The 14,763-nt window shown below is 40.4% G+C and overlaps 1 protein-coding gene across 1 annotated transcript; it reads right to left on the bottom strand.

The window, feature by feature from the left end:
- Window positions 1–3,282: 3,282 nt before the first annotated feature.
- Window positions 3,283–12,491, bottom strand: LOC145446771 (SH3 domain-binding protein 4-like). Its single transcript, XM_080325132.1, has 9 exons — window positions 10,116–12,491; window positions 8,417–8,561; window positions 8,129–8,342; window positions 6,814–7,371; window positions 5,014–5,150; window positions 4,618–4,725; window positions 4,305–4,492; window positions 3,736–3,996; window positions 3,283–3,540 (listed from the first exon to the last, which is right to left on the bottom strand). Exons 1-9 carry the CDS (start codon window positions 11,028–11,030, stop codon window positions 3,352–3,354), a joined length of 2,715 nt encoding a protein of 904 aa, XP_080181258.1. The 5' UTR covers window positions 11,031–12,491; the 3' UTR covers window positions 3,283–3,351.
- Between the last annotated feature and the right edge of the window lie 2,272 nt (window positions 12,492–14,763).

Genomic DNA, 14,763 nt, shown 5'->3' with positions numbered 1-14,763 from the left:
TTATCACGTCACGACGCGCCAAGATATGTGAAGTTTTAGGCTATGTAACATATGCGACTCTGTGAAGATTGCCAGAACGATATCGGCAGCGAGAATAAAACCTTGGCCGAAAAGGACTGCCCTTATGCTGAGCGAAAACTTCGATATATGTTCAATTGTCCATCAACGCCTACATGGCTGACGCCGAATGTTCCTGTCCTGTCAATCTGAACCTACAAGACAAATGCCATCACACTGAGAAAAGTTAATTATTTACCCTTGCAGAGATACCCGAGCCTCACACATCAAAAAGAATTCATTTTAATACTTGTGCTACGATTTTCCGGACATGTATTACATGCAGAACGTGCAAATCACAATTATATATGTTTTTATACAATATACCTAACAGGCCAACACAACTCTGCGCAATACGTCTGACGTACGCGATTTCAATTTTGGGTGAACTAAATTCCTCTGCGTATCACATTTGCATACTGTCTGCTACTCAAAATTTCAGGAACGGGACTATTCGGTGCCGACTGCCGGCAATTTTGACTATGGAGCATATCCAATTCGAAAGTATTGGCCATCCAGCGATGGTCATTTTTGGCCGAGGTCTTGTCACCGTTGATGTTTTTGGCACTGCATTTTATCAACGGTATGTTCGCCAAAACTTTACGCCTTCGTGTTCCCTGCCGCAGAAGGGGTTGGCCTCGAAATGAATCAGTCTCATAGGCCTGAACTCGTTCGTTGCATACCCCTACACTAGTTGATCCCAGCGGTCTTCCACCCTGTTTTCCAGAAATATCAGTCGGACAAATCTTATCATGAATTCCAACCATAGAGGCCAGCACATTCTCATGATCACGCCATATTTCTGCAGTTTGTGAGGCGATCAAAACTACTTCGAAGTCTTTTTGCAGAAGGATTTTAGCTCGAATTGAATTTGCAAATATATGTGTCTATTTCAAAGAATCAATACCAGTTCTTCGGAATGATCTTGCTGAATACCATCAACAAATATGGGCTTGACCATGATATTTTGGTTCGGAAATCGGGAAGTCGCGAATATTGCGTTCCATCCTTAGGAGCGAGAGGGTGTGATTTCTGAAATTTGCGTAGTGAAGGTTTGGGAGTGGATTTGATTCGGGATTCCGATACACCTTTTCTCATTACGGTATATGGGTATCAAGGAACTGCCGCAATTACTTAATACATAAAACAACTGAAAACCAACACAGCAGTGATAAATAATTACATATCCCCCTGAGTCATTTATGTCCTAGGCCTATAACCAGAGGTGGTCAGTAACGAAGTACTTCTACTTTTTTAAAGTACTTGAGTAGTTTTCCTCTACTTCTGGTACTTACTCAAGTAGATCTTTTTTCCGCTACTTCTACTTCTACTTCGTAATATTTTGTGAACTACTTACTTACTTTTCGCTATTTTCAGTTTGTCAAGTAGAAGTAGTTTAATCCACCTAGCAGGAAGATAGCCGGAGGAATTTCGTGGCTGTTTTCACGGAGTATCAGCATTTAACTTTCATAAAAGTTGAGAGTAAAACCCAGAATTTTCGTCGCGCTTCGCGCTCAGTGGATATGAAGTGACCAATATGATTTCACGAAAGTATCGATGAATACAATTTAGGTGAGAGGATGCGTGTTTCCGTTCACACCGCATTGTAGCCCATATGAAATATTTCATCACAGTATATATGGCCCAACATAACGTTTGAAACTGATGTTTCGCATTCTAGCATTTACTTATCATATGGTAATCTAGCAGTCCATGGCGTGTCCTAATCTGGAAAAGTGGACTCTGACTTTTTTTTAGCTTTAGACCTGTTTTAGCATACCGCCTTTGAAACTTGTCTGGACTAAAGAGTAAAGACATGAAATAAATTTTTCACTTTTAGAAGTAGTATTTATATTTCTCTTTCAATTCCCAGTATCATACTTTGAGTTCTAATTAGATACAGTTTTTTTTTATGTGGAGAACATACATGTTGAAGTATAGAAGCAAGTGTATCGATGACTGTAATTTCCGGAAATAAAGCTACACAATATGACATTTTTGCGATCCACCATATTTTTTATCAACGTTTACTGATCACGCAAAGTTTTTTCACCGTATTCGATACTGCAGCTTCTCCGTATTGCTCTTCTAGTACACTATACGGGCCTTATAATATGGGGGAGGGCGCCATACCACGATATTTTCTAAAATGGGCTGTTCGAGTGGAACAGAGGATTCGTATCGCCTTATCATATCAATAATAGCATTTTCTTCCCATGATGTTAACGAATGCTCATGCTGTCCAAAATTGGATACCTGCTGGTATGCATCAATATGAATCAAGCTCTGCATCTTTCGCATAGCTCAATTTGCAGCTTTTTGACAATCCTCGCGAGCGAATTACGATCGTTTTCACAACTACTTACTTACTTGAGTAGATTTAAAATCAGTAAATTCTACTTCTACTTCAAGTAGTTTTAGTTGCTTATGGAAGAAGTACTTCTACTCGTACTTGAGTAGATTTTCTGTTCGCTACTTCTACTTCTACTTGAGTAGCCTTCTTGACTACTTTGACCACCTCTGCCTATAACATATATCAAACTTTGATTACCTGGCACCATCACGTCACAAAGACAGACTTCTTTCCGTAACTAGGAAAGGTGGTCCACAAAATATTTCAGAACAGAAAGTGGAACACTGCTATGCAGTGCAGTGTGCAACCGCCCGATAATAAATTTGTGCGGCCAGCGACCAAGTTAGAATTTGGAATGGTGTGCGGCCCGCGAAATTTGTTTCTAAAATTTAGCTTGATCTGAAACGGTTTGATTAACGGCTAAGTGAACAGCTAAAATCACTAAAATATCCATATGCTGACTGCACTTGGATGTCTTGAAAAATTATTTTCAGTAACCTGAAAATTTGTTCGGCGCATCGTGTGATTTGCTTTCAGGTACATTCGCGTCAGAATTGTTATAACTTAAAGTGTTTCCGATAACCAGTTTTGCTGAGTATTCTCACCATCACCGTTATCAATTCTGAATGAATGAATGAATGAATGAATGAATGAATGAATGAATGAATGAATGAATGAATGAATGAATGAATGAATGAATGAATGAATGAATGAATGAATGAATGAATGAATGAATGAACGAATGAATGAACGAATTATGAAATTACTAAAGAGACAATGTTCTGCCCGAGGTTTCAATGCGTTTTTCACATTAGAGTGATTAGATCCAATTGCACATTCTGGCGCAGAATATTGGTTGGCCTGACATCCAGTTTCCGATAAACTCGCCCAGTTTATTCAAGCAATCGGATAGTATCAAAAATGTGACGGCAATAGAAACGCTATGAAAATATGGATTTTGCAGACAGAATAAGAATCAAAGCGGATGTGAAATGTGTCCATCTTCTAATCGGAGTCTCAGGCATTCGAGCGACGGCCTGATGCAAACACATAACAAAACCTTCATCGTTTCCAGACCACCACCTTTCCCGCTGGATGCAAAGCCATTCGAAGGTGGCATTCGTGATTTCCTAAACAGAACAATAATAATCAATCAACTGGTTTGTAAATGTAATTATTAGTATAGCCTTCGTGAAAAACTTCGAATCTCGGCAAAACAGACTGCTAATACAATTGACCAAATGATCGATAGAGAATCTGTGATCTGTGATACATTGGTATTTTATGTGGGCTGCGCGCTTATTGCGCAGTTAGAAGCCACAAACCTTATTGTTCGTCATTTCCGGTATAGTTTCAGCGGATTTTCGTAAAGGGTACGACCTTTCGGTTGAGGAAAATTTGTCGTGATGTATATCATCCATAATATTTTGAAGCTCCTGGAATCGTCGGCCGATTTTATGCGACACGGTCAGGATGCAATTGTCTGTTAATAAACTGGATGCCAATGCATGCTCTTGCATGAGTAACAGAGCCCGGATGATGCTCCCGTGTACGCTCTGGCCGTGATTTGCAGTTTCGCAAAATTCCTGAAAGATGTACGGAAGATATTTCATCGATGTTAGAGTTGGCATGCCGAATGAGTCTCACTGCTTCGAGGATGTAATACCGATATTGTAACCTATTGGTACTGTAATATATTTCGTGGTAACTTGTTAGTCGCCCCCAATTGTCCCCTTGAAAAGCATAGCCCACTTTGAAAAATGTTTGATGGATACTGGATACTGATATATATACTTCCAATGCCTATATTTTCAAAGTGTTTCAGACTCTTATAATAAAACATGCCGTCTACCACATCCAACGTAATCGCGGAGAGGAATATATATGTTCTCACCGAAAATTTATCCAAAAACAAAGTCAACTTGTCTCGAATATCTTTAGTGGAATCATCATCCATGTCCTTCGCTACTCTTGATATATAGTTTTCGGCGAATCCCAGTATCGAAGAGAATAGCACCCAATCTATTGTCGTGTCCAGCAGTCGGGTTTTCATCATATTGAAGCACGACGCGAGCTCGCCAACTTGGAATGATCATGAAGTTTAAAATGCATGACCATGATAAGTCCAGAAATCATGTACCGGTATCCAAATTTACGTGTTCAATTCAAACATTGTACAATGAAGTGTAGTGATTAGCCATCATTACCTGGATCCGTGAGACAGTCAATAAGTTCACTAACGGTCAGATTTTCATGACCTTTGTCGAGACATTTGCTAGAATCGTAAATCCGTACACACTGCGTATGTATGAGTCCTGTGAACAAATAAGAATCATGAATGCCCTATAAAATGACATTGTTAAAAGGAGTTTTTCAATAAATTTGAGGAGTACAATGTAAGCCTATACTCAGTACTCGATACCGTAAAACTACAAGTGTCTAGCTATTTATCGATATCATTATCGTGATAGTTCATTCCAAGGACTATTAAACTAAAATGAGATTTAACGATTTATCGTTATCATTTGACTGCAGACTTATATGGATGTAGGTTCGTATACAAATTTAATACGCTTGCATTGCATATATCGTATTTTACTCACCAATTCGACCTTTCAAATAGCCGACGTACCATTCCTTGTACCGCAAAGTGCCGTGCATCCAAATCGTCGTATTAGTTAGCAGCGGCATGATGTCTGACTGTTGATAGTCCAACAGTAATGGCATTTTCGTCTTCTTTCTGCGACAAATAGCATTTCATAATCCACATGGCGAGGACGCTATTGTAATCGTATTTTTAGCCCAATAGGGCGCAGTCAGAATGGAAGGACAAAATGAAGAGATAATATTTTCGTCAGAATTATTGAGGTGTTCAGGCTATATGATGATACGAAGGAACCTTGAGGTAATATAGACCAGCACCATCACTCCATCAATTACAAACACGCAATAAAAACCGAAAAGGAAAAAGTGGTGTCAAGTCAAGCAAAGGCGGTCAAAGTAGCCATACTTGATACTCAAGTAAAAGTAGAAGTAGCGCCGCGTCAAGATAACTTCAAGTGAAAGTAAAAACGAAGATCTGAAAGTAGTCAAGTAGTGGATTTGGTCGCAAAGTGGATTTGGTCGAAACGTCGCAGGTGGCTGCGTTCGAATGGCATTACATAATGGTGCAATTTTCGCAACGATACATGCATTACACAGTAACGTGATACAGGGGCTATTCCATCCAGTCGTTATTGTGACAATTTCATTAATAAACGCGATGGAAACATATACCAAAGCTACTTCCTATACTTGTGGCGGAAACATGTTCCTTAACTACTTTCTAGTCGACAATATCCTGCGTCTAAAGCAGTGTTTCCAAGTCTTATTTAGAAGCATCTCCTCCTTGTTAAGCTCGACACAAATCTTCGTACCTCTTATTCACGGTTCCGAAAAAGAGGACATTCAAAATGGGGAAATTTATTCAATTAACTCTGATCGTTGGTGAATTGGCTAAAAAAAGATCATTTTCCGAGTAGGTGCTCGGAAAACCGGTCTCTGCGTCTACTTTCGGTTGAGTTGACCATTTTCTTTAGCCAACTTTCGCGTCATATGCAGATAAAGCGGATAGATAGTGGGTAGTGGTAGTGCGGAGCGGATCGACAAATTCACTGGTCCGGCTCCGATCAGGTTGTTCAATTCTCTGGTCCGGCTCCGGCCGTATCAGGAAAAAGTACCGATCCGGCTCCAGCCAAAATGAAAAAGTCCGGTCAGAAATCGGCCCCTACGTGGTACGGGGGTTCCGTGAATTGATAAATATGCCTCGTTTATGTTCGCACTGGCTTAGCGGTGACTTGCGTGTGGTTGGTTGGTAGTTATTTAGTTATAAAATTCATGCTTATCCATAAAGATTCTGGTCGTATCAGAAAAGTAGTGATCCGGCTCCGGCCGTAACAGAAAAAGTACTGATCCGGCTCCGATCCGGTACGGCCAAAATTGTAAAACTCCGGCCGGATATCCAATCCGGCTCCGGTCCATGCTCCGCACTAATACTTGGCCGTGTTAATTAAATATACCTCACGGGACTTTCTAGCATTTTCGCCCCCTATCACCCCCTTGTTTCTCAAAATCGCCCACTGGGGGGCGATATCGCCCATGTTGGGAACCACTGGTCTGAAATAAGGTAGTTTTGCTAAATAACTATTATGTAGAAGTGGAAGTAGTCAAACAGCATAACTACTTGGGTACTATGCAAAACCTACTCGAGCACTTCCAAAAATAATATACTTCGTTAGTGACCGCCTCTGTAGACAAGTAATGAGATGTTTAACAGGAAAAACCTATCAGTGCGAACACCTATTTATTCACCTTCCAGATTGTCGCGTAGATATTAAATCGTAAGATCACGTAAAACAACCCACTTTTTCCCGCGCAGTCTCGCGGTAACGGCTACCGCCACACGCGGCACAGCAACGCGACGATCGGCGTCGGGAATCACGAAAGTCGGTTTGAGTTTTCGCGTTTCTTCTCGCTGAGCGTCGAACCACAAGTACAGGTATCTCTGAGGTCCGTGACAGCTTGAAAGCGGACGCGGTACCACCTTGCTGTTGCGCTTCCAACGTCTCACACTGGTCGACCAAGGCGGTGAACGGATAGGGGCGTCGAAGGTCGCCTCTAGTATGGTGACGTGAGATTTTAACCCGATAAGAGACAGCAGAAATCTCTCGTTTTTTCGCTCTCTTATCGCCGCTTCGTCAGCCCCCGATTCTCGCCGATCGAGAGTTTTGGCCTCTTTCAGATATTTCAACGCTATCAGTTTGTTTGTTCTTGTCGACAGTAGTACGTCATTCGCTTCAATTACAGTGGTGTTCGGAAAAATGGATACACAGGAATGCGGATCGCGTTTGAGTGAGACTTGAATGTCTTGTAGGCAGTGGATGTTTGTGCGATATGCGGCCCACAAGTGCAATGACAGAGGTCTGTAAACAAGTGAACAAACTCTGTTAACGATGGGCTGTAATAAACACACAGCGTAAAATTTTTTTATCGATGCTTTGCAATATCGTGTCAAAATAAGAATATGCGAATGGTGATACAAGAAATAGTAGTCTCTACAGTGATATCATTTGCTAATTATAATGACTAAGTGTGGTTTCAATCAAAGCAAAACGTAGGATGATCTTCGGATTTCCGTAGTTTAGTAATTATAATTATTAGGAGATAACATATCGAACCCAACATGATTTACAGTTGATCTCCCCCTGGCCAATGGTAATTATTCTAACAGGTGGACGATGACAATAATTTCCGCTTTAGATTTCGACATTATGGTCAAAAGGAAACTTTTAGAGTAGGCCTACCGTCTGTGGCCAAGGCCTCGACTGGCCACTGGCCAGTAGCCACAGCGAAGAAACTTAACGGCCTATGTATTTTGTATTTGATTGCTAACATTGGATGAATACCATTGATAGTATTGGAAGACAGATGCAGGTCTGTCTGATGAGCTAAGTTGCTGAAAAACATCAAGAAAAGATCTAGGTTAAAGATACTTTCATCAGCTGATACAGTCGAATAATTCTCACTACCAGTAGGCCTATAGCAACAAGGAAGATGGACGGACATTGCAAAATTGCAATGCACAAACAACGGCGAACAACATTGATTATTCTGCTTTATATTGCTCTGATATGCCACACAAGTTCTAATCACCCGCGAGACAACGTGATCGTAACTTACTTGTTGTTTTTTGAAATAGTCAGAATAGGTGGGCAGGTAGTGGAGGTAGATATGGATATGCAGCAGCTATTGCACATTTGGGAACGCTTTGGGCCGAACACCGCGACCCAAACTGACATCGAAGAAATACCATCCCATACACAAAAATCTGTCGGCTTTACATGATCATCCGCCATCATGACTACAGGTATCATAAAAAGTGATGCTCCTGCATCTAAAAAAATTAATATCATTATTATGGATTGTTACTAGAGTGCGTTTCAATCCCAAAACAAGAGCATCCAGTACCTGAAGTCACCGAAGCTATATCATCTTTTGATATTAATATCTGAAGTGTGTTTCCGTAATGGTAACAGTCGGTTATTATTTTTTGACACGGCCCCGCGAGAGACGAAGTGATTATGCAACCAAATTTGCAAACTGGATGATAATTCTGAAAATATGATTGTTTAAAAGTTTTAAATATATATAGGCTATGCCAAACTAGTCAATAGAAGTCGCGCCTTGATACTCGAGTAAGAGTCAATGTAGCGATATTTATGACGTGCGGACGTGACTCAAGTCGAAGTAGACCAACGTCAGGTTGTTAGCATTGACCCAAAAAGAGCTAACAATTTTGACATGGCGTGGCCCATCGCATGAAGATATTTTGATATATGTTACCGTTTCAATTACCTTACTGGTCAATGGAAAACTACCAAAATTATTACGTAGAGTTACATGTAACTGGTTGATCAAATGCTTAAAAAAGTTGTATTAGGAAATGTCGGTGGCGCGTGATTTTTGCATTGAAGGTAGGGTTGCATTTCAAACAAATGGTTGCTTAAAACACTTTTTTAAACATGTTTTAAACAGTGTTTTAAACAAGGGCCCTTAAAAAATAAATTGTGTTTTTTTAAGTTGTCAAATTATGCCATAATTCTGTAAACTTTTCAAAAACATGTTCTATTAGCCTACGGACAATTACCACCCGATCTAACCGACGTATATTGATATGGGATGGTTGGAACCCTCAAAATAGTCGGTTCAACAGCTATAATACTGATATTTTGTTAAAGGGGCTATATTTACCCTATATTTTCAAGTGTCAACGTCAATCCACTATGACGTCACAATTGAATATTCGTGGCGTCATGAAAACATGTTTCAAACAAGTTCCTTTTTTTAAAAATATTTTTGTTTTAAACACAACCCTAAGTGAAGGAGTGAAAGCTTCATTATTGCCTGTTTTCAGCGCATATATATATATAGTGCTTATTGTGCTTACTGCTTATACACTGATATTCCAATATCCATACCAAGGAATCCCAACGTAATTAACGACAACGGACCTACATTAACGTAGCATGATTACTTCCTTATTCCCATTTCCTAAATGGTGTAAATGTTAATATGAATATGATGCGCGATATCGTAGCAATCTTTATTTCATCATCGCTAATTATGCTAGATTAATGGCGATTTATGACATAATTGCGTATGGGCTTACTACTGATATCTTATATGACTGTCTTGACTATGACTATGAGTGTCTTGTGTGACATTATCTTCCGAATTGAGAATAATTGCTGACAAGGGAAACTCACGAAGAATAATTGGACACCTTGCACTATTTTATAGTATGCAATAGCAGCTGGATTGACAACTACGTTACTGTTGTTGTTTCCGGTGTGATATCATAGTGGAAATAATTTGCTACGGAGTACATAATTGATTGCTGTATTTGTGGATGTGTCCGTTTCCATATACCGTACTCAAGAAAAGGACATCCGGAATCATACGAAGCTGGCAAAGATATCAAAGCGGGGACCATTGTACTACAATAGGCGGATTGTAGAATACGCGCATTAATTAAGCATATGTGTCGGACGACGCTATTACCATGGTGGTACCCAAAGCCCTACGTGCGACAAATAACAACTCTGTACATTTAATTTAGGCGGCGCCCTATATAAAATATGTGATTTAAATATCAACAAGGAGTTACCTGATTCAATTGTTTCAAGGATGCGTTCGTTTCAATTTGTAACACGATACCGGATGAAAGTATATCCAGATGGCCATATTCGAGGCAGACCATTGAACCAACAGCAATTCTTGTACTATTATTAACGTCGCTAGGAACATCGTCAAGGGCAAGAATAACACGTCGGTCCATCTTGATATCTAGACCCTCGACTGCACTTGAAGATGAGTTTCTCGACTGTTTCCTCTTGGAAGGTACACATGCTTTTGTAGGTAATATATGGACGCTTACGCCGCAGCCGGGAATCTCCAGAACTCCTCCTTCTGCACCAATTTCGCGTCTTACTTCATGAGTGTGTATATGGGGCATTAATGTATTAGTAATACGACAATGGGTGTTTGCGTCATTCGATCCCGTTGTTGAAATAGAAGAACCGTTTGAAACATTGTCCGGAGATATCTCATCTCCGGGAACGTAATAACTGCGACGATTCGATTGCGAAGAACTCGACCCGTCTGAGTTGTGTTTTTCAGACATGCTTGCAACATCTCGATCGATTACTTGGATTTCAGACGATGGAAAAGCGGAGGGATTAGGGTCTGATTGATCCCACGCTATCATACTTTGCCGCTCTAATATCCGAATATATTGACTGGAATTCCTTCTCGCATTATCAACGCTTTTCTGACTTCCGGCGTCTGACGACCTTCTGGTGTCCAGATCGTACAACACAGACTTTCTTTGGGGTTGTATTTCTCCAAATATATCATCATCAATCGGAAAGGAACGATAACCCTGGATACATAAATCAACAGAGGATAACTCGGACGCTGTTGATATTGTTCTGGAGTTTTTGACGTGATCTTGAACGGGATTTGATTCGGCAATTAGAACTTCTTGCTTTGGTACGATGCTGTGCGTTGCGCCTATCATCATGTCGCAAGCATGACAGACGACTATAAACTTCCGTTAGTTCCTAACTTGAATAAACAAAACATTAGTTTATCATTTGATAATAACATGGCTCAAAGTTCGACCCTGTCGGTCTGATGTCAACTGTAGTGGTATTCTATCGTCTTTTCAGATGACCTCCGCAAATGCCGGGAGAGACCGTGAGTATCAATCATTTCACGAACATTTTCCAAGTTCTGTGTGAGGTATGCAGTTGCGTAGCGCAGTCACGGTGTGTGAAAGGCGCCAATAGTCAACTGAAATCGAACTCTCAAGTGCTATGATGTCTTTAGTTCCGTATAGTTTGCATTTGTGTTGAGGTTGAGCCTATAATCATACGTCAACGATGGTTTGCGGAGGTCGCGGTCGCTATACGTCTTCAAAATTCACGCGTCCGAAGCACGTTATCGAAATCGCAAAATGTAATTGGATTGGACGATTATTGTTTCTAAGAAAATTTGTATCAACGGCGATCTCAAACATTCGCCTTACGTTGGGTATAGCAGAGTATTCCAATCTATTAGATTAGTATATCTGAGGTATTGTACGTCTGCGAAGGGCTTCACAGTCAAAATATCTGTATAATTTCGAGTGTTGCGATGCTCGACGAATTTCACTATAACTGCTTGCAATACGAGCTGCCGCCGGATACGTCATGCGACACAAATATTTACACTCCGAAATTTCTAATGTTACGAATCTATTACGATGTAATTACTGATATAACTCTGGCGAAGTTTTTCGGTGAGTAAGGGGATATTTTGACCATGGAATGAGACGACTAATGTCACATGAATATATAGGCGTACATAATATTCAATCATGAGCGACTGTTTGCATGCGACGGAGCCATATATCGATTCAACAAACGCGAAACGACAATGTTAAACATCTAAATATTGCAAGCATGTCCTAATGTCCTGCGTTGTGCACAGATACCCTCTGGCGAGGCCTGATCCGACACCGTATAATCCGATACCAATACAAATAATCTCAGACCTAGAGATTCGTGAAGTAAATTGATAATTGACGAAATAAACATTTATGTACCTTACCTTCACCTGAATCATCACGTCAAATATGACTTAACTATCTATATACTTCATGACATCGCGCAGAAAGCAGCGAGCTTTTACCAATTGACCATTGACCAATGACCATATTACTGCTAATAAGAATGATCTCAAGATCCCACAAACATATCTCTAAAAACTGTGCACTTCGCACTGTGTAACTCTATAGTAGTCTGAGATTTCGATTCAACGCATTCGCACGCACTGAAACTCAGCAGCAGAAAAAGATCAGACAAGACGTCTGCAGTTATTCAATATCTCTTGATAATAGTTGAAAGCTGGATCATCTTTTGTTAGTAGCTTGCATAATTACTGCATATAAGAAGATGGCGAACAAAGGAGGTATGGCGCAATTCGATAACATTAGGCGACAAAGAAGTATCGTAACGCAGTCTCTGAAGAAACTTACTATCCACTTCTAAACTCACCACGTCGATTAAATAAATTTCACACAAAGAATCACGCGGTGTCGTTATAGAAATACAAGGTCCACATAGGGAGTTTTCATTTCCTATCTCACTGACGATAGTCAAATTGGTTCAATTGTTTCAATTATTCTAAAGTAAAATAATTAATACATATTGATGGTAGACCGGTGACGTCGGAGATTAGATCCATATAATAGTCCGCTTCGATCACACCACCATATAGATATCTAGGACTAGGATATTGACAAATTAACGATGAAATATGAGAGTAGATGAGGTGAGCAATGTGAGCGTTTACACATGGTCATTCTGGTCTACTCAACTTCCAGCGATCATGTGTACGACTGTACGTACCATGTCGACGCTACGTAGAGCGAGTGCCTACTGCCTATATTACGTTCGTAGCACATGGCCCCGATCTCACTGACAATGGCGAAGCGTTCATCATCCCAGACGCTTAAAACTCAGGTCCATTTTACTTCCATTGCGCTAGCTCAGCTACACGTTACACGAAATGTGTACGAGTTGGAAGCCTATAAATCTTAGTACTAGTATAAAGATTCGAAGTATAAGAGCAGCTAACAACCGACCAGGCCTTCTCTTCGTATCCTAATTATTGTCTAGGCCCCACGGGCTATGAACAACACTCTGGTAATTGTAGTCAGCATTCGCAAATCAGGGAACATAATTGTTATGTCTTGGCTAGTCATCTTCTCGCGTATAGATCTTGACATTGACAACGCCTTCATAGACGAATTGAGTTGCAATCTTGTGCAATCGCACCAAGAATAGCCTTGTGGCAGCACCACTCCTGACTTTGCTGAGCTCCGCCAAACAGACGAATGAAAACGGGAATATCATGAGCAGTGAGCGCATACTGCAGCCGGTCAAAAACGGATTCCTGACTGGGTCGATTCCGGGTCAAGCATTGATCAATGATCAAGCTTCGATTCGAATATCAGTCGATATGACGTCATACCTAATACGAACGGCGTAACATTTCAAACTTATACAATAATGCATGCGTTGTATTTGTATAGCGACCATTTGAAAATAATCATATGTTAGCAACGCTTCGTCAGAACATATTTTGTGCTTGGTAACCGAAATCAAGATATGCCGCCTTGTGATTTGTCGCAACGTTGCCGATCTCCACTTTACAGAAGCAGCGTTTTTACGACCATGCGAATCCCTGTAGATGTAGGTCAGTGATTCCCAACCTTTTCAGCTTGCGGATCGGTGAACTTTCAATAATCAAAATCAATCCCGATTATAATTACGATACAAGTAGGCTATGCAACTCAATTCGGAAGATATTGCACTGTGTGGTTCTCTTGAGGCTTCTGCAAAGCAAAAGACCTGTTAAAGATCTCAAATTCTATTTGACTGTTGGGTAGGGTTTTGAAAGATATTGACTTCGTTGTTTGTTATATTATATTATACACTCTTATAGCGAAAAGAATGTGTATTCACACCCACAGGGCAGAAACGGGTGATACACGAATACAGAAGCTAACTCAGAATTATATCGCAGTCTCAAATCCTATACGTGCTACTTGCATGGATAGTTTGGATTAAAATGTACTCGATTTATACCGCGATATTACATCCCTGGATATATCTCCATAAGAATTTGTGTATGTGACACATTTATAGTTTACACATAATTGAATGGGTGGTAAGGCATAAACTAGTACCTCACAATACCGTTTACGTGATTTACACCCCACGCTATGGTGGAAATCTGAAAAATACAGATATTTTCCAGAATCACCAATGGATTTACAGTGTAGGAACTTTTGGGCAACAATGCGGCTGGGCAGAGTGCGGTGCCAACAAGTTCAGCAGTGATAAAACCATGGCCCATAATGACCCTGGCCAAAACCTTCGATATCGATATGTCTGTCCTGTAGTCGAAATTATCTGCACCGAACAGTCCTGTCCTTGCAATCTGAGTCCCGCATTACAATTGCGACCCGCGCGGTAAAATAATGCACCCGTATTGGAAATCGCGTGCATCAACACATGTTTATGTAAAAATGTAGCATACTAACATTAAAAATGCATTCATTTTGATGTGTGAGGCTTGGGTCGTGAGGTGACTCAGATTTAGGTCACCGTCTAAAAATTTTAAGAACCACTGTTTAAACAGTGCGGTATCGATTATGGCATTGTGAAGTAGGATAAAGTCCAAAGTAGACCAGAAACTATGTAAAC

The sequence above is a fragment of the Botryllus schlosseri genome, chromosome 9 (genome assembly GCF_051294905.1).
Source record: "Botryllus schlosseri isolate E-star chromosome 9, Bs_hap1, whole genome shotgun sequence".
Lineage (NCBI taxonomy): Eukaryota > Metazoa > Chordata > Ascidiacea > Stolidobranchia > Styelidae > Botryllus > Botryllus schlosseri.
Note: the sequence above shows the minus strand (reverse complement) of the source record. Positions and strands in the feature narration are given on the sequence as shown.